The sequence below is a fragment of the Phyllobates terribilis genome, unplaced genomic scaffold (genome assembly GCF_046119375.1).
Source record: "Phyllobates terribilis strain yellow unplaced genomic scaffold, ASM4611937v1 Scaffold_13__5_contigs__length_258822181, whole genome shotgun sequence".
Lineage (NCBI taxonomy): Eukaryota > Metazoa > Chordata > Amphibia > Anura > Dendrobatidae > Phyllobates > Phyllobates terribilis.
Genome location: NW_027362773.1, coordinates 170,544,074 through 170,568,615, shown reverse-complemented (window position 1 = coordinate 170,568,615; position 24,542 = coordinate 170,544,074). Strand labels below are relative to the sequence as shown.

The following is a 24,542-nucleotide window of genomic DNA, read 5'->3' as shown; positions in this document are numbered from 1 at the left end:
TGTGCACAGTGACTGCACCAGCAGAATAGTGAGTGCAGCTCTGGAGTATAATACAGGATGTAACTCAGGATCAGTAATGTAATGTATGCACACAGTGACTGCACCAGCAGAATAGTGAGTGCAGCTCTGGAGTATAATACAGGATGTAACTCAGGATCAGTAATGTAATGTATGTACACAGTGACTGCACCAGCTGAATAGTGAGTGCAGCTCTGGAGTATAATACAGGATGTAACTCAGGATCAGTAATGTAATGTATGCGCACAGTGACTGCACCAGCAGAATAGTGAGTGCAGCTCTGGAGTATAATACAGGATGTAACTCAGGATCAGTAATGTAATGTATGCACACAGTGACTGCACCAGCAGAATAGTGAGTGCAGCTCTGGAGTATAATACAGGATGTAACTCAGGATCAGTAATGTAATGTATGTGCACAGTGACTGCACCAGCTGAATAGTGAGTGCAGCTCTGGAGTATAATACAGGATGTAACTCAGGATCAGTAATGTAATGTATGTACACAGTGACTGCACCAGCAGAATAGTGAGTGCAGCTCTGGAGTATAATACAGGATGTAACTCAGGATCAGTAATGTAATGTATGTATACAGTGACTGCACCAGCAGAATAGTGAGTGCAGCTCTGGAGTATAATACAGGATGTAACTCAGGATCAGTAATGTAATGTATGTACACAGTGACTGCACCAGCAGAATAGTGAGTGCAGCTCTGGAGTATAATACAGGAGGTAACTCAGGATCAGTAATGTAATGTATGTACACAGTGACTGCACCAGCAGAATAGTGAGTGCAGCTCTGGAGTATAATACAGGATGTAACTGAGGATCAGTAATGTAATGTATGTACACAGTGACTGCACCAGCAGAATAGTGAGTGCAGCTCTGGAGTATAATACAGGATGTAACTCAGGATCAGTAATGTAATGTATGTACACAGTGACTGCACCAGCAGAATAGTGAGTGCAGCTCTGGAGTATAATACAGGATGTAACTCAGGATCAGTAATGTAATGTATGTACACAGTGACTGCACCAGCAGGATAGTGAGTGCAGCTCTGGAGTATAATACAGGAGGTAACTCAGGATCAGTAATGTAATATATGTACACAGTGACTGCACCAGCAGAATAGTGAGTGCAGCTCTGGGGTATAATACAGGATGTAACTCAGGATCAGTAATGTAATATATGTACACAGTGACTGCACCAGCAGAATAGTGAGTGCAGCTCTGGAGTATAATACAGGAGGTAACTCAGGATCAGTAATGTAATATATGTACACAGTGACTGCACCAGCAGAATAGTGAGTGCAGCTCTGGGGTATAATACAGGATGTAACTCAGGATCAGTAATGTAATATATGTACACAGTGACTGCACCAGCAGAATAGTGTGTGCAGCTCTGGAGTATAATACAGGATGTAACTCAGGATCAGTAATGTAATATATGTACACAGTGACTGCACCAGCAGAATAGTGAGTGCAGCTCTGGAGTATAATACAGGAGGTAACTCCGGATCAGTAATGTAATGTATGTACACAGTGACTGCACCAGCAGAATAGTGAGTGCAGCTCTGGAGTATAATACAGGATGTAACTCAGGATCAGAAATGTAATATATGTACACAGTGACTGCACCAGCAGAATAGTGTGTGCAGCTCTGGAGTATAATACAGGAGGTAACTCAGGATCAGTAATGTAATGTATGTACACAGTGACTGCACCAGCAGAATAGTGAGTGCAGCTCTGGGGTATAATACAGGATGTAACTCAGGATCAGTAATGTAATATATGTACACAGTGACTGCACCAGCAGAATAGTGTGTGCAGCTCTGGAGTATAATACAGGATGTAACTCAGGATCAGTAATGTAATATATGTACACAGTGACTGCACCAGCAGAATAGTGAGTGCAGCTCTGGAGTATAATACAGGAGGAAACTCCGGATCAGTAATGTAATGTATGTACACAGTGACTGCACCAGCAGAATAGTGAGTGCAGCTCTGGAGTATAATACAGGATGTAACTCTGGATCAGTAATGTAATGTATGTACACAGTGACTGCACCAGCAGGATAGTGAGTGCAGCTCTGGAGTATAATACAGGAGGTAACTCAGGATCAGTAATGTAATATATGTACACAGTGACTGCACCAGAAGAATAGTGAGTGCAGCTCTGGGGTATAATACAGGATGTAACTCAGGATCAGTAATGTAATATATGTACACAGTGACTGCACCAGCAGAATAGTGAGTGCAGCTCTGGAGTATAATACAGGAGGTAACTCAGGACCAGTAATGTAATGTATGTGCACAGTGACTGCACCAGCAGAATAGTGAGTGCAGCTCTGGAGTATAATACAGGAGGTAACTCCGGATCAGTAATGTAATGTATGTACACAGTGACTGCACCAGCAGAATAGTGAGTGCAGCTCTGGGGTATAATACAGGATATAACTCAGGATCAGTAATGTAATATATGTACACATTGACTGCACCAGCAGAATAGTGAGTGCAGCTCTGGAGTATAATACAGGATGTAACTCAGGATCAGTAATGTAATGTATGTACACAGTGACTGCACCAGCAGAATAGTGAGTGCAGCTCTGGAGTATAATACAGGATGTAACTCAGGATCAGTAATGTAATGTATGTACACAGTGACTGCACCAGCAGAATAGTGAGTGCAGCTCTGGGGTATAATACAGGATGTAACTCAGGATCAGTAATGTAATGTATGTACACAGTGACTGCACCAGCAGAATAGTGAGTGCAGCTCTGGGGTATAATACAGGATGTAACTCAGGATCAGTAATGTAATGTATGTACACAGTGACTGCACCAGCAGAATAGTGAGTGCAGCTCTGGAGTATAATATAGGATGTGCCTCAGGATCAGTAATGTAATGTATGTACACAGTGACTGCACCAGCAGAATAGTGAGTGCAGCTCTGGAGTATAATACAGGATGTATCTCAGGATCAGTAATGTAATATATGTACACAGTGACTGCACCAGCAGAATAGTGAGTGCAGCTCTGGAGTATAATACAGGATGTAACGCAGGATCTGTAATGTAATGTATGTACACAGTGACTGCACCAGCAGAATAGTGAGTGCAGCTCTGGAGTATAATACAGGATGTGCCTCAGGATCAGTAATGTAATGTATGTACACAGTGACTGCACCAGCAGAATAGTGAGTGCAGCTCTGGAGTATAATACAGGATGTATCGCAGGATCTGTAATGTAATGTATGTACACAGTGACTGCACCAGGAGAATAGTGAGTGCAGCTCTGGGGTATAATACAGGATGTAACTCAGGATCAGTAATGTAATGTATGTGCACATTGACTGCACCAGCAGAATAGTGAGTGCAGCTCTGGAGTATAATACAGGATGTAACTCAGGATCAGTAATGTAATGTATGTACACAGTGACTGCACCAGCAGAATAGTGAGTGCAGCTCTGGAGTATAATACAGGATGTAACTCAGGATCAGTAATGTAATGTATGTACACAGTGACTGCACCAGCAGAATAGTGAGTGCAGCTCTGGGGTATAATACAGGAGGTAACTCAGGATCAGTAATGTGATGTATGTGCACAGTGACTGCACCAGCAGAATAGTGAGTGCAGCTCTGGAGTATAATACATGATGTAACTAAGGATCAGTAATGTAATGTATGTACACAGTGACTGCACCAGCAGAATAGTGAGTGCAGCTCTGGAGTATAATACATGATGTAACTCAGGATCAGTAATGTAATGTATGTACACAGTGACTGCACCAGCAGAATAGTGAGTGCAGCTCTGGGGTATAATACAGGATGTAACTCAGGATCAGCAATGTAATGTATGTACACAGTGACTGCACCAGCAGAATAGTGAGTGCAGCTCTGGAGTATAATACAGGATGTAACTCAGGATCAGTAATGTAATGTATGTACACAGTGACTGCACCAGCAGAATAGTGAGTGCAGCTCTGGAGTATAATACATGATGTAACTCAGGATCAGTAATGTAATGTATGTACACAGTGACTGCACCAGCAGAATAGTGAGTGCAGCTCTGGGGTATAATACAGGATGTAACTCAGGATCAGTAATGTAATGTATGTACACAGTGACTGCACCAGCAGAATAGTGAGTGCAGCTCTGGAGTATAATACAGGATGTAACTCAGGATCAGTAATGTAATGTATGTACACAGTGACTGCACCAGCAGAATAGTGAGTGCAGCTCTGGAGTATAATACAGGATGTAACTCAAGATCAGTAATGTATGTACACAGTGACTGCACCAGCAGAATAGTGAGCGCAGCTCTGGAGTATAATACAGGATGTAACTCAGGATCAGTAATGTAATGTATGTACAGTGACTGCACCAGCAGAACAGTGAGTGCAGCTCTGGAGTATAATACAGGATGTAACTCAGGATCAGTAATGTAATGTATGTACACAATGACTGCACCAGCAGAATAGTGAGTGCAGCTCTGGAGTATAATACAGGATGTAACTCAGGATCAGTAATGTAATGTATGTACACAGTGACTGCACCAGCAGAATAGTGAGTGCAGCTCTGGGGTATAATACAGGAGGTAACTCAGGATCAGTAATGTAATGTATGCACACAGTGACTGCACCAGCAGAATAGTGAGTGCAGCTCTGGAGTATAATACAGGATGTAACTCAGGATCAGTAATGTAATGTATGTACACAGTGACTGCACCAGCAGAATAGTGAGTGCAGCTCTGGAGTATAATACAGGATGTAACTCAGGATCAGTATTGTAATGTATGTACACAGTGACTGCACCAGCAGAATAGTGAGTGCAGCTCTGGAGTATAATACAGGATGTAACTCAGGATCAGTAATGTAATGTATGTACACAGTGACTGCACCAGCAGAATAGTGAGTGCAGCTCTGGAGTATAATACATGATGTAACTCAGGATCAGTAATGTAATGTATGTACACAGTGACTGCACCAGCAGAATAGTGAGTGCAGCTCTGGGGTATAATACAGGATGTAACTCAGGATCAGTAATGTAATGTATGTACACAGTGACTGCACCAGCAGAATAGTGAGTGCAGCTCTGGAGTATAATACAGGATGTAACTCAGGATCAGTAATGTATGTACACAGTGACTGCACCAGCAGAATAGTGAGTGCAGCTCTGGAGTATAATACAGGATGTAACTCAAGATCAGTAATGTATGTACACAGTGACTGCACCAGCAGAATAGTGAGTGCAGCTCTGGAGTATAATACAGGATGTAACTCAGGATCAGTAATGTAATGTATGTACACAATGACTGCACCAGCAGAATAGTGAGTGCAGCTCTGGAGTATAATACAGGATGTAACTCAGAATCAGTAATGTAATGTATGTACACAGTGACTGCACCAGCAGAATAGTGAGTGCAGCTCTGGAGTATAATACAGGATGTAACTCAGGACCAGTAATGTAATGTATGTGCACAGTGACTGCACCAGCAGAATAGTTAGTGCAGCTCTGGAGTATAATACAGGATGTAACTCAGGATCAGTAATGTAATGTATGCACACAGTGACTGCACCAGCAGAATAGTGAGTGCAGCTCTGGAGTATAATACAGGATGTAACTCAGGATCAGTAATGTAATATATGTACACAGTGACTGCACCAGCAGAATAGTGAGTGCAGCTCTGGAGTATAATACAGGAGGTAACTCCGGATCAGTAATGTAATGTATGTACACAGTGACTGCACCAGCAGAATAGTGAGTGCAGCTCTGGAGTATAATACAGGATGTAACTCAGGATCAGAAATGTAATATATGTACACAGTGACTGCACCAGCAGAATAGTGTGTGCAGCTCTGGAGTATAATACAGGAGGTAACTCAGGATCAGTAATGTAATGTATGTACACAGTGACTGCACCAGCAGAATAGTGAGTGCAGCTCTGGGGTATAATACAGGATGTAACTCAGGATCAGTAATGTAATATATGTACACAGTGACTGCACCAGCAGAATAGTGTGTGCAGCTCTGGAGTATAATACAGGATGTAACTCAGGATCAGTAATGTAATATATGTACACAGTGACTGCACCAGCAGAATAGTGAGTGCAGCTCTGGAGTATAATACAGGAGGAAACTCCGGATCAGTAATGTAATGTATGTACACAGTGACTGCACCAGCAGAATAGTGAGTGCAGCTCTGGAGTATAATACAGGATGTAACTCTGGATCAGTAATGTAATGTATGTACACAGTGACTGCACCAGCAGGATAGTGAGTGCAGCTCTGGAGTATAATACAGGAGGTAACTCAGGATCAGTAATGTAATATATGTACACAGTGACTGCACCAGAAGAATAGTGAGTGCAGCTCTGGGGTATAATACAGGATGTAACTCAGGATCAGTAATGTAATATATGTACACAGTGACTGCACCAGCAGAATAGTGAGTGCAGCTCTGGAGTATAATACAGGAGGTAACTCAGGACCAGTAATGTAATGTATGTGCACAGTGACTGCACCAGCAGAATAGTGAGTGCAGCTCTGGAGTATAATACAGGAGGTAACTCCGGATCAGTAATGTAATGTATGTACACAGTGACTGCACCAGCAGAATAGTGAGTGCAGCTCTGGGGTATAATACAGGATATAACTCAGGATCAGTAATGTAATATATGTACACATTGACTGCACCAGCAGAATAGTGAGTGCAGCTCTGGAGTATAATACAGGATGTAACTCAGGATCAGTAATGTAATGTATGTACACAGTGACTGCACCAGCAGAATAGTGAGTGCAGCTCTGGAGTATAATACAGGATGTAACTCAGGATCAGTAATGTAATGTATGTACACAGTGACTGCACCAGCAGAATAGTGAGTGCAGCTCTGGGGTATAATACAGGATGTAACTCAGGATCAGTAATGTAATGTATGTACACAGTGACTGCACCAGCAGAATAGTGAGTGCAGCTCTGGGGTATAATACAGGATGTAACTCAGGATCAGTAATGTAATGTATGTACACAGTGACTGCACCAGCAGAATAGTGAGTGCAGCTCTGGAGTATAATATAGGATGTGCCTCAGGATCAGTAATGTAATGTATGTACACAGTGACTGCACCAGCAGAATAGTGAGTGCAGCTCTGGAGTATAATACAGGATGTATCTCAGGATCAGTAATGTAATATATGTACACAGTGACTGCACCAGCAGAATAGTGAGTGCAGCTCTGGAGTATAATACAGGATGTAACGCAGGATCTGTAATGTAATGTATGTACACAGTGACTGCACCAGCAGAATAGTGAGTGCAGCTCTGGAGTATAATACAGGATGTGCCTCAGGATCAGTAATGTAATGTATGTACACAGTGACTGCACCAGCAGAATAGTGAGTGCAGCTCTGGAGTATAATACAGGATGTATCGCAGGATCTGTAATGTAATGTATGTACACAGTGACTGCACCAGGAGAATAGTGAGTGCAGCTCTGGGGTATAATACAGGATGTAACTCAGGATCAGTAATGTAATGTATGTGCACATTGACTGCACCAGCAGAATAGTGAGTGCAGCTCTGGAGTATAATACAGGATGTAACTCAGGATCAGTAATGTAATGTATGTACACAGTGACTGCACCAGCAGAATAGTGAGTGCAGCTCTGGAGTATAATACAGGATGTAACTCAGGATCAGTAATGTAATGTATGTACACAGTGACTGCACCAGCAGAATAGTGAGTGCAGCTCTGGGGTATAATACAGGAGGTAACTCAGGATCAGTAATGTGATGTATGTGCACAGTGACTGCACCAGCAGAATAGTGAGTGCAGCTCTGGAGTATAATACATGATGTAACTAAGGATCAGTAATGTAATGTATGTACACAGTGACTGCACCAGCAGAATAGTGAGTGCAGCTCTGGAGTATAATACATGATGTAACTCAGGATCAGTAATGTAATGTATGTACACAGTGACTGCACCAGCAGAATAGTGAGTGCAGCTCTGGGGTATAATACAGGATGTAACTCAGGATCAGCAATGTAATGTATGTACACAGTGACTGCACCAGCAGAATAGTGAGTGCAGCTCTGGAGTATAATACAGGATGTAACTCAGGATCAGTAATGTAATGTATGTACACAGTGACTGCACCAGCAGAATAGTGAGTGCAGCTCTGGAGTATAATACATGATGTAACTCAGGATCAGTAATGTAATGTATGTACACAGTGACTGCACCAGCAGAATAGTGAGTGCAGCTCTGGGGTATAATACAGGATGTAACTCAGGATCAGTAATGTAATGTATGTACACAGTGACTGCACCAGCAGAATAGTGAGTGCAGCTCTGGAGTATAATACAGGATGTAACTCAGGATCAGTAATGTAATGTATGTACACAGTGACTGCACCAGCAGAATAGTGAGTGCAGCTCTGGAGTATAATACAGGATGTAACTCAAGATCAGTAATGTATGTACACAGTGACTGCACCAGCAGAATAGTGAGCGCAGCTCTGGAGTATAATACAGGATGTAACTCAGGATCAGTAATGTAATGTATGTACAGTGACTGCACCAGCAGAACAGTGAGTGCAGCTCTGGAGTATAATACAGGATGTAACTCAGGATCAGTAATGTAATGTATGTACACAATGACTGCACCAGCAGAATAGTGAGTGCAGCTCTGGAGTATAATACAGGATGTAACTCAGGATCAGTAATGTAATGTATGTACACAGTGACTGCACCAGCAGAATAGTGAGTGCAGCTCTGGGGTATAATACAGGAGGTAACTCAGGATCAGTAATGTAATGTATGCACACAGTGACTGCACCAGCAGAATAGTGAGTGCAGCTCTGGAGTATAATACAGGATGTAACTCAGGATCAGTAATGTAATGTATGTACACAGTGACTGCACCAGCAGAATAGTGAGTGCAGCTCTGGAGTATAATACAGGATGTAACTCAGGATCAGTATTGTAATGTATGTACACAGTGACTGCACCAGCAGAATAGTGAGTGCAGCTCTGGAGTATAATACAGGATGTAACTCAGGATCAGTAATGTAATGTATGTACACAGTGACTGCACCAGCAGAATAGTGAGTGCAGCTCTGGAGTATAATACATGATGTAACTCAGGATCAGTAATGTAATGTATGTACACAGTGACTGCACCAGCAGAATAGTGAGTGCAGCTCTGGGGTATAATACAGGATGTAACTCAGGATCAGTAATGTAATGTATGTACACAGTGACTGCACCAGCAGAATAGTGAGTGCAGCTCTGGAGTATAATACAGGATGTAACTCAGGATCAGTAATGTATGTACACAGTGACTGCACCAGCAGAATAGTGAGTGCAGCTCTGGAGTATAATACAGGATGTAACTCAAGATCAGTAATGTATGTACACAGTGACTGCACCAGCAGAATAGTGAGTGCAGCTCTGGAGTATAATACAGGATGTAACTCAGGATCAGTAATGTAATGTATGTACACAATGACTGCACCAGCAGAATAGTGAGTGCAGCTCTGGAGTATAATACAGGATGTAACTCAGAATCAGTAATGTAATGTATGTACACAGTGACTGCACCAGCAGAATAGTGAGTGCAGCTCTGGAGTATAATACAGGATGTAACTCAGGACCAGTAATGTAATGTATGTGCACAGTGACTGCACCAGCAGAATAGTTAGTGCAGCTCTGGAGTATAATACAGGATGTAACTCAGGATCAGTAATGTAATGTATGCACACAGTGACTGCACCAGCAGAATAGTGAGTGCAGCTCTGGAGTATAATACAGGAGGTAACTCAGTATCAGTGATGTAATGTATGTACACAGTGACTGCACCAGCAGAATAGTGAGTGCAGCTCTGGAGTATAATACAGGATGCAACTCAGTATCAGTAATGTAATGTATGTACACAGTGACTGCACCAGCAGAATAGTTAGTGCAGCTCTGGAGTATAATACAGGATGTAACTCAGGATCAGTAATGTAATGTATGCACACAGTGACTGCACCAGCAGAATAGTGAGTGCAGCTCTGGAGTATAATACAGGAGGTAACTCAGGATCAGTAATGTAATGTATGTACACAGTGACTGCACCAGCAGAATAGTGAGCGCAGCTCTGGAGTATAATACAGGATGTAACTCAGGATCAGTAATGTAATGTATGTGCACAGTGACTGCACCAGCAGAATAGTGAGTGCAGCTCTGGAGTATAATACAGGATGTAACTCAGGATCAGTAATGTAATGTATGCACACAGTGACTGCACCAGCAGAATAGTGAGTGCAGCTCTGGAGTATAATACAGGATGTAACTCAGGATCAGTAATGTAATGTATGCACACAGTGACTGCACCAGCAGAATAGTGAGTGCAGCTCTGGAGTATAATACAGGATGTAACTCAGGATCAGTAATGTAATGTATGTGCACAGTGACTGCACCAGCTGAATAGTGAGTGCAGCTCTGGAGTATAATACAAGATGTAACTCAGGATCAGTAATGTAATGTATGTACACAGTGACTGCACCAGCAGAATAGTGAGTGCAGCTCTGGAGTATAATACAGGATGTAACTCTGGATCAGTAATGTAATGTATGTACACAGTGACTGCACCAGCAGGATAGTGAGTGCAGCTCTGGAGTATAATACAGAAGGTAACTCAGGATCAGAAATGTAATATATGTACACAGTGACTGCACCAGCAGAATAGTGAGTGCAGCTCTGGAGTATAATACAGGAGGTAACTCAGGACCAGTAATGTAATGTATGTGCACAGTGACTGCACCAGCAGAATAGTGAGTGCAGCTCTGGAGTATAATACAGGAGGTAACTCCGTATCAGTAATGTAATGTATGTACACAGTGACTGCACCAGCAGAATAGTGAGTGCAGCTCTGGAGTATAATACAGGATGTAACTCTGGATCAGTAATGTAATGTATGTACACAGTGACTGCACCAGCAGGATAGTGAGTGCAGCTCTGGAGTATAATACAGAAGGTAACTCAGGATCAGAAATGTAATATATGTACACAGTGACTGCACCAGCAGAATAGTGAGTGCAGCTCTGGAGTATAATACAGGAGGTAACTCAGGATCAGTAATGTAATATATGTACATAGTGACTGCACCAGTAGAATAGTGAGTGCAGCTCTGGGGTATAATACAGGATGTAACTCAGGATCAGTAATGTAATATATGTACACAGTGACTGCACCAGCAGAATAGTGAGTGCAGCTCTGGAGTATAATACAGGAGGTAACTCAGGACCAGTAATGTAATGTATGTGCACAGTGACTGCACCAGCAGAATAGTGAGTGCAGCTCTGGAGTATAATACAGGAGGTAACTCCGGATCAGTAATGTAATGTATGTACACAGTGACTGCACCAGCAGAATAGTGAGTGCAGCTCTGGAGTATAATACAGGATGTAACTCAGGATCAGTAATGTAATGTATGTACACAGTGACTGCACCAGCAGAATAGTGAGTGCAGCTCTGGAGTATAATACAGGATGTAACTCAGGATCAGTAATGTAATGTATGTACACAGTGACTGCACCAGCAGAATAGTGAGTGCAGCTCTGGAATATAATACAGGAGGTAACTCAGGATCAGAAATGTAATGTATGTACACAGTGACTGCACCAGCAGAATAGTGAGTGCAGCTCTGGAGTATAATACAGGAGGTAACTCAGGATCAGTAATGTAATGTATGTGCACAGTGACTGCACCAGCAGAATAGTGAGTGCAGCTCTGGAGTATAATGCAGGATGTAACACAGGATCAGTAATGTAATGTATGTACACAGTGACTGCACCAGCAGAATAGTGAGTGCAGCTCTGGGGTATAATACAGGAGGTAACTCAGGATCAGTAATGTAATGTATGTACACAGTGACTGCACCAGCAGAATAGTGAGTGCAGCTCTGGAGAATAATACAGGAGGTAACTCAGGATCAGTAATGTAATGTATGTACACAGTGACTGCACCAGCAGAATAGTGAGTGCAGCTCTGGAGTATAATACAAGATGTAACTCAGGATCAGTAATGTAATGCATGTACACAGTGACTGCACCAGCAGAATAGTGAGTGCAGCTCTGGAGTATAATACAGGATGTAACTCAGGATTAGTAATGTAATGTATGTACACAGTGACTGCACCAGCAGAATAGTGAGTGCAGCTCTGGAGTATAATACAGGATGTAACTCAGGATCAGTAATGTAATGTATGTACACAGTGACTGCACCAGCAGAATAGTGAGTGCAGCTCTGGAGTATAATACAAGATGTAACTCAGGATCAGTAATGTAATGTATGTACACAGTGACTGCACCAGCTGAACAGTGAGTGCAGCTCTGGGGTATAATACAGGATGTAACTCAGGATCAGCAATGTAATGTATGTGCACAGTGACTGCGCCAGCAGAATAGTGAGTGCAGCTCTGGAGTATAATACAGGATGTAACTCAGGATTAGTAATGTAATGTATGTACACAGTGACTCCACCAGCAGAATAGTGAGTGCAGCTCTGGAGTATAATACAGGAGGTAACTCAGGATCAGTAATGTAATGTATGTACACAGTGACTCCACCAGCAGAATAGTGAGTGCAGCTCTGGAGTATAATACAGGATGTAACTCCGGATCAGTAATGTAATGTATGTACACAGTGACTGCACCAGCTGAATAGTGAGTGCAGCTCTGGAGTATAATACAGGATGTAACTCAGGATCAGTAATGTAATGTATGTGCACAGTGACTGCACCAGCTGAATAGTGAGTGCAGCTCTGGAGTATAATACAGGATGTAACTCAGGATCAGTAATGTAATGTATGTACACAGTGACTGCACCAGCAGAATAGTGAGTGCAGCTCTGGAGTATAATACAGGATGTAACTCAGGATCAGTAATGTAATGTATGTACACAGTGACTGCACCAGCAGAATAGTGAGTGCAGCTCTGGAGTATAATACAGGATGTAACTCAGGATCAGTAATGTAATGTATGTACACAGTGACTGCACCAGCAGAATAGTGAGTGCAGCTCTGGAGTATAATACAGGAGGTAACTCAGGATCAGTAATGTAATGTATGTGCACAGTGACTGCACCAGCAGAATAGTGAGTGCAGCTCTGGAGGATAATACAGGATGTAACTCAGGATCAGTAATGTAATGTATGTACACAGTGACTGCACCAGCAGGATAGTGAGTGCAGCTCTGGAGTATAATACAGAAGGTAACTCAGGATCAGAAATGTAATATATGTACACAGTGACTGCACCAGCAGAATAGTGAGTGCAGCTCTGGAGTATAATACAGGAGGTAACTCAGGATCAGTAATGTAATATATGTACACAGTGACTGCACCAGCAGAATAGTGAGTGCAGCTCTGGGGTATAATACAGGATGTAACTCAGGATCAGTAATGTAATATATGTACACAGTGACTGCACCGGCAGAATAGTGAGTGCAGCTCTGGAGTATAATACAGGAGGTAACTCAGGACCAGTAATGTAATGTATGTGCACAGTGACTGCACCAGCAGAATAGTGAGTGCAGCTCTGGAGTATAATACAGGAGGTAACTCCGGATCAGTAATGTAATGTATGTACACAGTGACTGCACCAGCAGAATAGTGAGTGCAGCTCTGGAGTATAATACAGGATGTAACTCTGGATCAGTAATGTAATGTATGTACACAGTGACTGCACCAGCAGGATAGTGAGTGCAGCTCTGGAGTATAATACAGAAGGTAACTCAGGATCAGAAATGTAATATATGTACACAGTGACTGCACCAGCAGAATAGTGAGTGCAGCTCTGGAGTATAATACAGGAGGTAACTCAGGATCAGTAATGTAATATATGTACACAGTGACTGCACCAGCAGAATAGTGAGTGCAGCTCTGGGGTATAATACAGGATGTAACTCAGGATCAGTAATGTAATATAAGTACACAGTGACTGCACCAGCAGAATAGTGAGTGCAGCTCTGGAGTATAATACAGGAGGTAACTCAGGACCAGTAATGTAATGTATGTGCACAGTGACTGCACCAGCAGAATAGTGAGTGCAGCTCTGGAGTATAATACAGGAGGTAACTCCGGATCAGTAATGTAATGTATGTACACAGTGACTGCACCAGCAGAATAGTGAGTGCAGCTCTGGGGTATAATACAGGATGTAACTCAGGATCAGTAATGTAATATATGTACACATTGACTGCACCAGCAGAATAGTGAGTGCAGCTCTGGAGTATAATACAGGATGTAACTCAGGATCAGTAATGTAATGTATGTACACAGTGACTGCACCAGCAGAATAGTGAGTGCAGCTCTGGAGTATAATACAGGATGTAACTCAGGATCAGTAATGTAATGTATGTACACAGTGACTGCACCAGCAGAATAGTGAGTGCAGCTCTGGGGTATAATACAGGATGTAACTCAGGATCAGTAATGTAATGTATGTACACAGTGACTGCACCAGCAGAATAGTGAGTGCAGCTCTGGAGTATAATACAGGATGTATCTCAGGATCAGTAATGTAATATATGTACACAGTGACTGCACCAGCAGAATAGTGAGTGCAGCTCTGGAGTATAATACAGGATGTAACGCAGGATCTGTAATGTAATGTATGTACACAGTGACTGCACCAGCAGAATAGTGAGTGCAGCTCTGGAGTATAATACAGGATGTGCCTCAGGATCAGTAATGTAATGTATGTACACAGTGACTGCACCAGCAGAATAGTGAGTGCAGCTCTGGAGTATAATACAGGATGTAACGCAGGATCTGTAATGTAATGTATGTACACAGTGACTGCACCAGCAGAATAGTGAGTGCAGCTCTGGGGTATAATACAGGATGTAACTCAGGATCAGTAATGTAATGTATGTGCACATTGACTGCACCAGCAGAATAGTGAGTGCAGCTCTGGAGTATATTACAGGATGTAACTCAGGATCAGTAATGTAATGTATGTACACAGTGACTGCACCAGCAGAATAGTGAGTGCAGCTCTGGAGTATAATACAGGATGTAACTCAGGATCAGTAATGTAATGTATGTACACAGTGACTGCACCAGCAGAATAGTGAGTGCAGCTCTGGGGTATAATACAGGAGGTAACTCAGGATCAGTAATGTGATGTATGTGCACAGTGACTGCACCAGCAGAATAGTGAGTGCAGCTCTGGAGTATAATACATGATGTAACTAAGGATCAGTAATGTAATGTATGTACACAGTGACTGCACCAGCAGAATAGTGAGTGCAGCTCTGGGGTATAATACAGGATGTAACTCAGGATCAGTAATGTAATGTATGTACACAGTGACTGCACCAGCAGAATAGTGAGTGCAGCTCTGGAGTATAATACAGGATGTAACTCAGGATCAGTAATGTAATGTATGTACACAGTGACTGCACCAGCAGAATAGTGAGTGCAGCTCTGGGGTATAATACAGGATGTAACTCAGGATCAGTAATGTAATGTATGTACACAGTGACTGCACCAGCAGAATAGTGAGTGCAGCTCTGGAGTATAATACAGGATGTAACTCAGGATCAGTAATGTAATGTATGTACACAGTGACTGCACCAGCAGAATAGTGAGTGCAGCTCTGGAGTATAATACAGGATGTAACTCAGGATCAGTAATGTAATGTATGTACACAGTGACTGCAGCAGCAGAATAGTGAGTGCAGCTCTGGAGTATAATACAGGATGTAACTCAGGATCAGTAATGTAATGTATGTGCACAGTGACTGCACCAGCAGAATAGTGAGTGCAGCTCTGGAGTATAATACAGGATGTAACTCAAGATCAGTAATGTATGTACACAGTGACTGCACCAGCAGAATAGTGAGTGCAGCTCTGGGGTATAATACAGGATGTAACTCAGGATCAGTAATGTAATGTATGTACAGTGACTGCACCAGCAGAACAGTGAGTGCAGCTCTGGAGTATAATACAGGATGTAACTCAGGATCAGTAATGTAATGTATGTACACAATGACTGCACCAGCAGAATAGTGAGTGCAGCTCTGGAGTATAATACAGGATGTAACTCAGGATCAGTAATGTAATGTATGTACACAGTGACTGCACCAGCAGAATAGTGAGTGCAGCTCTGGAGTATATAACACAGGAGGTAACTCAGGATCAGTAATGTAATGTATGTACACAGTGACTGCACCAGCAGAATAGTGAGTGCAGCTCTGGAGTATAATACAGGGTGTACCTCAGGATCAGTAATGTAATGTATGTACACAGTGACTGCACCAGCAGAATAGTGAGTGCAGCTCTGGAGTATAATACAGGATGTAACTCAGGATCAGTAATGTAATGTATGTACACAGTGACTGCACCAGCAGAATAGTGAGTGCAGCTCTGGAGTATAATACAGGATGTAACTCAGGATCAGTAATGTAATGTATGTACACAGTGACTGCACCAGCAGAATAGTGAGTGCAGCTCTGGAGTATAATACAGGATGTAACTCAGGATCAGTAATGTAATGTATGTACACAGTGACTGCACCAGCAGAATAGTGAGTGCAGCTCTGGAGTATAATACAGGAGGTAACTCAGGATCAGTAATGTAATGTATGTACACAGTGACTGCACCAGCAGAATAGTGAGTGCAGCTCTGGAGTATAATACAGGATGTAACTCAGGATCAGTAATGTAATGTATGTACACAGTGACTGCACCAGCAGAATAGTGAGTGCAGCTCTGGAGTATATAATACAGGAGGTAACTCAGGATCAGTAATGTAATGTATGTACACAGTGACTGCACCAGCAGAATAGTGAGTGCAGCTCTGGAGTATAATACAGGATGTAACTCAGGATCAGTAATGTAATGTATGTACACAGTGACTGCACCAGCAGAATAGTGAGTGCAGCTCTGGAGTATAATACAGGATGTAACTCAGGATCAGTAATGTAATGTATGTAGATAGTGACTGCACCAGCAGAATAGTGAGTGCAGCTCTGGAGTATAATACAGGATGTAAGTCAGGATCAGTAATGTAATGTATGTAGATAGTGACTGCACCAGCAGAATAGTGAGTGCAGCTCTGGAGTATAATACAGGATGTAACTCAGGATCAGTAATGTAATGTATGTACACAGTGACTGCACCAGCAGAATAGTGAGTGCAGCTCTGGAGTATAATACAGGAGGTAACTCAGGATCAGTAATGTAATGTATGTACACAGTGACTGCACCAGCAGAATAATGAGTGCAGCTCTGGAGTATAATACAGGATGTAACTCAGGATCAGTAATGTAATGTATGTACACAGTGACTGCACCAGCAGAATAGTGAGTGCAGCTCTGGAGTATAATACAGGATGTAACTCAGGATCAGTAATGTAATGTATGTACACAGTGACTGCACCAGCAGAATAGTGAGTGCAGCTCTGGAGGATAATACAGGATGTAACTCTGGATCAGTAATGTAATGTATGTACACAGTGACTGCACCAGCAGAATAGTGAGTGCAGCTCTGGTGTATATAACACAGGAGGTAACGCTGCTGTATGTGAAGATTAGTCTGCAGGTGATCTGTATAAGATGTTGATTGGAGGAGACGTCTCCATATTACACCGCTGCATAGAGGTGCAGGACCCTGCAAATTGTAAATCAGTAAATATCCTTTGTATTCACAAGAAAACCTCATCAGTTCTTTACTCTGTTTTCAGCTCTTGCGCTGAGAACACACAGATGAGCGGCAGACAGGAGATGGATGTAATGTGACTGGAGAGCTGGAAATATAAACCAATATGACAACAAACCCTGCACAGCAGCATAATGAACAGATCTAATGAACAGATCTAAAACTTACTAAAAAAAAAAAAAAAAACTTTGCATCTCATGCAGTCCCAATTTTCAACACCTCTGCCTGCTGTCATTGAAAACAAACATCCAGCTGATGGACGTATGACAGACCAAATATTGCACAGGGATGAGGTGTATTAGTCTGAAGTTCAGGCTGTTTAAGAACAAGGAGCAGTTCACCGGCTGCAAGGAGCAGTTCACCGGCTGCAAGGAGCAGTTCACCGGCTGCAAGGAGCAGTTCACCGGCTGCAAGCACAGACTTTGCAATCCTTTACAGTAACGCTCATTACCAGACAATAATAGTTCTCTGCCGCCCTGAGGCCAAATTGGGGATTAGAAGGATTCAATAAAAGCAGCTACCAGTCAGGGGCAACAAATGCACAAAAAATAAGCATGGACCACCAATTTTGGTCAACTTAAACACCTTGCATGCCAAATCCTCCATCCTTACCATATGACCCAACACTGCAGGGACAACCAGGGGGCAACCAGAGACCCTGCATTTAACAGGTGACCAATAACTCAGGCCCACAGAACCAGCACTACAGTGGAGGGAAAGTAATAGTGCACAGGCATGGCACTGCCATGGGGGGGCGCTATCATGGCTCATTATGGTTATATAGCTGTGGCCATAAGTTGAGACTGACAAGTTTTGGCTTTCACATTTTGCAGCTTCAGTGTTTTTTGCTCCTCGGAAGTTTCTATGATTACTGACGGACAATTCTAAACATTTCAGAAGTTTTTACAGCTTTGTTGACAAATCCATAAAGTTTTTGAAAACTCAATGGTCCCGAATCATCAAGAGCGGCGATGTTCACACCAGTCTTGATGAGAGGGCGCACTGGAGTCAGACGCTTCGGAATCATTAAGAAGTGTGAGATACTCCACATCTGGTCATGAATTAGAAGAGCTGTGGTGTCTCGCCCCCATCCCTCACCCGTCCCAGCTCCCCAAATCTTGGCAGAGCGAAACTAGCAGGAAAATGCCAAAATTTGCAACGTTTTTCGCAACTCAGTGCTTCACAAAAAGTTTGTGAATTTTCAAAGCGATGAGGGGGATGAGCGCGGAGAACAAGGGGCAGGAGTGGTGGAGAATAAGGGGCAGGAGTGGTGGAGAACAAGGGGCAGGAGTGGTGGAGAATAAGGGGCAGGAGTGGTGGAGAATAAGGGGCAGGAGTGGTGGAGAATAAGGGGCAGGAGTGGTGGAGAATAAGGGGCAGGAGTGGTGGAGAATAAGGGGCAGGAGTGGTGGAGAATAAGGGGCAGGAGTGGTGGAGAATAAGGGGCAGGAGTGGTGGAGAATAAGGGGCAGGAGTGGTGGAGAATAAGGGGCAGGAGCGTGGAAAATAAGGGGCAGGGGCGCGGAGAACAAGGGGCAGGAGTGCGGAGAATAAGGGGCAGCAGTGCGGAGAACAAGGGGCAGGGGCGCGGAGAACAAGGGGCAGGGGCGCGGAGAACAAGGGGCAGGAGTGCGGAGAATAAGGGGCAGGAGTGCGGAGAATAAGGGGCAGGAGTGCGGAGAATAAGGGGCAGGAGTGTGGAGAATAAGGGGCAGGAGCGCGGAGAATAAGGGGCAGGAGCGTGGAGAATAAGGGGCAGGAGTGCGGAGAATAAGGGGCAGGAGTGCGGAGAATAAGGTGCAGGAGCGTGGAGAATAAGGGGCAGGAGTGCGGAGAATAAGGGGCAGGAGTGCGGAGAATAAGGGGCAGGAGCGTGGAGAATAAGGGGCAGGAGTGCGGAGAATAAGGGGCAGAAGTGTGGAGAATAAGGGGCAGGAGTGCGGAGAATAAGGAGCAGGAGTGGGGAGAATAAGGTGCAGGAGCGTGGAGAATAAGGGGCAGGAGTGCGGAGAATAAGGGGCAGGAGTGCGGAGAATAAGGGGCAGGAGTGCGGAGAATAAGGGGCAGGAGTGCGGAGAATAAGGGGCAGGAGTGCGGAGAATACTAAAGCAATATAAACTTCATGTGTTTGTCAATAAAATGTAACAACATATGGAATGTTTATAATTGTCCGTCAGTAACCATAGAAACAGCAACTAAACGCGCGAAAATACTTAAGAGACAAAATGTGAGAACCAAATGTTGAGCTGGTCTGAAAACTTTTGGTCATATAACACACAGCTGTGCTATCCACGCGCACCACCATAGGGGGGCGCTATCATATCAGGTCGGGCTGTACAGGACACACAACTCTGCTCTCCTATGGATGTGCTCACATGGGTTAGCATTCAACCTGAGGATGCAGCAACAATGTAACACTTTGGAATTGGGAAAGTAACAAGTTCTAACATTAATCCTTTGGTGACTTGTGATGGCTCCAGAGGGGCGAAGGTAAAATCTGCAATATTTTACGTTTTTGGACAATAAAAGTGCTGCTGCCAAGATGGTAAAAAAAAAAAACAGAGAACGGCTCAGGCCTGTGCGGCGTTAAGGCTGCGCGAGGAACGTAAATCATCCACATAGGCGACGCAATCTGTGAAACTCCAGGGGAATCGCCATCTGGATACAGGACGCATCGTCGCGCGGAGAATTCATCAGCAGCGGTCAGAAACGTTGTGCGTTACGCCGGCAGCGGAGAATGAGCGCAGCTTAAAAGCGTCCGAATAAATATTGAAGTCTCCAGTTTAATCTGAAGAATCCGTTATATGGAGAGAAACGCCGGGTGCAGAGCGAAGCGAGCTGGGGGGGGCGCGACGCTCTGCACCGGCTATCAGCAGCTGCTGGTTAAATATTCATCAGACGCTCTGCACCGAAGCGTCCATTCTACTGCGGAGGTACATGGAGGCCGAGAGGCTAGAAATCCGGAGAAGCCCAAAACGGATCCTAAAACGCGTGGCGTATTCAGCACCGGAGAGAGCGGCCGATATCACCTCTTATTACACAGCAGCAGTGGTCGACACTGGATAACGGGGGCATGTCTTGTCGTTCATCTCAAACTCCAGTCAGAAATGGCTGATAACAGGGAACACAAGACTGTATTCTCTGATACAATGGAGTCGATCACTTGGCGGAGTCATTCTATCATAAAGAAGTAAGAAAGGCGGCCATTACACCGCCATACTGACATCTGACCTCAGCAGCACCGTCATGAGACATCACCACCAGCAGCGCAAAAAGAAAATATCTAGAGAACACAAACAACATTAAAGAAACAAAAGTGACAAAGTCGGCCTATGTTCCCACAATACTTTGGTTAAGGAATGCTCTGCCCTCACGCGGCCGCCGCTCCTCCCAATGTTACCGATGGGACGTTCAGATCGCAGGTTTTTTGCACCGGCTGCATGTCCGTGTGAATTGTTCCCAGCGTGCGCCAGTGTCCGTATGTGGATGAGACTCGGCAGTACAAGTACGATCCGGCGGGGCTCGTCCTCACAGCGTCCGATATCATCCATGACGTCTGCTCGTGATGGAAAACACCTCGGCTTCAGGATCGGATACGGACGACAATCAATATCCTTGTGTGAACTTCGCCTAACAAAGTAATGAGCAGAAGGCAAACCACAAAACCGCATCACATGACTACAGCGCCACGGAAACGACGACAGTGATAATGCGACGGCAATGACATCACACATTATATCCAGATAAAGAGAAGGAAAGAGCATTGTAACAGAGCAGAGCGCAACTCCTCAAATCCGGGGGCCGAAGTCACCGTCCCGGGGGTAATGGAGGGGGGGGGGGAGCGCTCAGGTCACCACGTCCCGGGGTGATGGAGGGGGGGGGCGCTCAGGTCTCAACGTCCCGGGGTAATGGGGGGGGGGCGCTCAGGTCACCACGTCCCGGGGTAATGGGAGGGGGGGGTGGCGCTCAGGTCTCAACGTCCCGGGGTAATGGGAGGGGGGGTGGCGCTCAGGTCTCAACGTCCCGGGGTAATGGGGGGGGGGTGGCGCTCAGGTCTCAACGTCCCGGGGTAATGGGGGGGGGGGGGGGGCGCTCAGGTCTCCACGTCCCGGGGTAATGGGGGGGGGGGCGCTCAGGTCACCACGTCCCGGCGTAATAGGGGGGGCGCTCAGGTCACCACGTCCCGGGGTAATGGGGGGGGCTCAGGTCACCACGTCCCGGGGTAATGGGGGGGGCTCAGGTCACCACGTCCCGGGGTGATGGGGAGAGGGGGCGCTCAGGTCACCACGTCCCGGGGTAATGGGGGGGGGGGCGCTCAGGTCTCCATGTCCCGGGGTGACAGGGGGGGGGGGGGGGGGAGGCTCAGGTCTCCACGTCCCGGGGTGATGGAGGGGGGCGCTCAGGTCTCAACGTCCCGGGGTAATGGGAGGGGGGGGTGGCGCTCAGGTCTCAACGTCCCGGGGTAATGGGAGGGGGGGTGGCGCTCAGGTCTCAACGTCCCGGGGTAATGGGGGGGGGGGTGGCGCTCAGGTCTCAACGTCCCGGGGTAATGGGGGGGGGGGGGCTCAGGTCTCCACGTCCCGGGGTAATGGGGGGGGGGGGCGCTCAGGTCACCACGTCCCGGCGTAATAGGGGGGGCGCTCAGGTCACCACGTCCCGGGGTAATGGGGGGGGCTCAGGTCACCACGTCCCGGGGTGATGGGGAGAGGGGGCGCTCAGGTCACCATGTCCCGGGGTAATGGGGGGGGGCGCTCAGGTCACCACGTCCCGGGGTAATGGAGGGGGGGCACTGGTCACCACGTCCCGGGGTAATGGGGGGGGGCGCTCAGGTCACCACGTCCCGGGGTAATGGAGGGGGGGGCACTGGTCACCACTTCCTGGGGTCTTTCCTCACATACCAGACCCCCGGGGCAGTGCCGCTGCTGCGCTGTTACAATGTATCAGTGAATGCAGAAAGTTGCAGGAAGTTCGCCGCTCACCTGCTCCCGGGAGATGCACGGCAGGGACGGCCTCCGGGACATCTTGCCGTAGTAACCGGCGGCGGAAGTCTCTCCCAGGGACACACAGCTGGACCTCCGCCGGGGCCTGATCACCGGCACCTTGTCCTCCAGCATGGCCGCCCTCGGTTGCGCCTCTCGGAGGTGGAAGCCGCCGCTGCAGCCCAGAGCGAGCACGGAGCCGGCCAGCCCGACCAGGCAGCCGCCCAGGGCTCTCACCGCGTGGGGCAGCGCGCCCAGGCTGCTCCGGGACACCAGCCACACCAGGCCGGAGAAGAGCAGCAGCAGCACGGCATGCCGCAGCCGCAGCCCCCGCCACAGGCTGAGCAGCCCCACGGACAGCAGCACCAGCAGCAGCCGCAGCTCATCCCCGGCGCCCGGCAGCAGCAGCACCGCGTCCCCGCAGCAGCAGCAGAGAGGCAGCGCCAGCAGCCAGAGCCCCCCGGAGCCCCCGCACCCAGCCCGGGCCAGGTAGCCGCTGAGGAAGAAGAAGGCGCAGCCGAGACTGAAGAGCGGGCTGAGGGCGTGCAGCAGGCAGGGCGCCCAGCCGAGCCCCAGCACCGAGCAGCCGGCCGCCAGCAGCGCCCCCGCCCCGCACAGCAGCGCCCGCGGCCGGCACAGGGCGCACAGGAGTCCGCGCCGCGGGGGGTCCGGCTTCAGCGGGGTCACACAGCTCCGCACGTAGCCGTTCCTGTCCGGGCTCTCCGGCGGCTTCATGCTGGGACGTCTCCCTGCAGCCCGGGAAGAAACTCATGTCCCGCTGCTGCCCATCTGCGCCCGATCCCGAGTGTCGCCCAGAGCGGAGCCACAACTCTCTGCCGCCTCCCAGCTCCAGCCGCTGTCATACCGTCCCCTCCTCCGGAGCCATGTGATGTCCCCTCCCTACACCGGAGCGGAGTAGGGGGAAAGTGCAGCCGCCTGCACCGGAGAGAGGGGGGAAAGTGCAGCCGCCTGCACCGGAGAGAAGGGGGAAAGTGCAGCCACCTGCACCGGAGAGAAGGGGGAAAGTGCAGCCGCCTGCACCGGAGAGAAGGGGGAAAGTTAAGCCGCCTGCACCGGAGAGAAGGGGGAAAGTGCAGCCGCCTGCACCGGAGAGAAGGGGGAAAGTGCAGCCGCCTGCACCGGAGAGAAGGGGGAAAGTGCAGCCGCCTACACCGGAGAGAAGGGGGAAAGTGCAGCCGCCTGCACCGGAGAGAAGGGGGAAAGTGCAGCCGCCTGCACCGGAGAGAAGGGGGAAAGTGCAGCCGCCTGCATCGGAGAGAGGGGGAAAGTGCAGCCGCCTGCACCGGAGAGAAGGGGGAAAGTGCAGCCGCCTGCACCGGAGAGAAGGGGGAAAGTGCAGCCGCCTGCACCGGAGAGAAGGGGGAAAGTGCAGCCGCCTGCATCGGAGAGAAGGGGAAAGTGCAGCCGCCTGCACCGGAGAGAAGGGGGAAAGTGCAGCCGCCTGCACCGGAGAGAAGGGGGAAAGTGCAGCCGCCTGCACCGGAGAGAAGGGGGAAAGTGCAGCCGCCTGCACCGGAGAGAGGGGGAAATTGCAGCTGCCTGCACCGGAGCGGAGTAACGGGGAAAGTGCAGCTGCCTACACCGGAGAGAGGGAAAGTACAGCTGCCTGCACCAGAGCGGTGATAGGGGGAAAGTGCTGCTGCCTACACCGGACAGAGGGGAAAAGTGCAGCCGCCTACACCGGACAGAGGGGAAAAGTGCAGCCTCCTACACCGGACAGAGGGGAAAAGTGCAGCCGCCTACACCGGACAGAGGGGAAAAGTGCAGCCGCCTACACCGGACAGAGGGGAAAAGTGCAGCCGCCTACACCGGACAGAGGGGAAA

General features: G+C 46.9%; 1 protein-coding gene across 1 annotated transcript in view; it reads right to left on the bottom strand.

Moving 5' to 3' along the window:
* The window catches only part of PDE3B (phosphodiesterase 3B), a 510,152-nt gene extending 486,572 nt beyond the window's left edge, over positions 1-23,580 (bottom strand). Inside the window, exon 1 of the mRNA XM_073659062.1 lies at positions 22,698-23,580. Within this exon, the coding sequence (XP_073515163.1) occupies positions 22,698-23,432 (735 nt within the window). The 5' untranslated portion in view covers positions 23,433-23,580. The remainder of the gene's footprint in view (positions 1-22,697) is intronic.
* Positions 23,581-24,542: the final 962 nt, after the last annotated feature.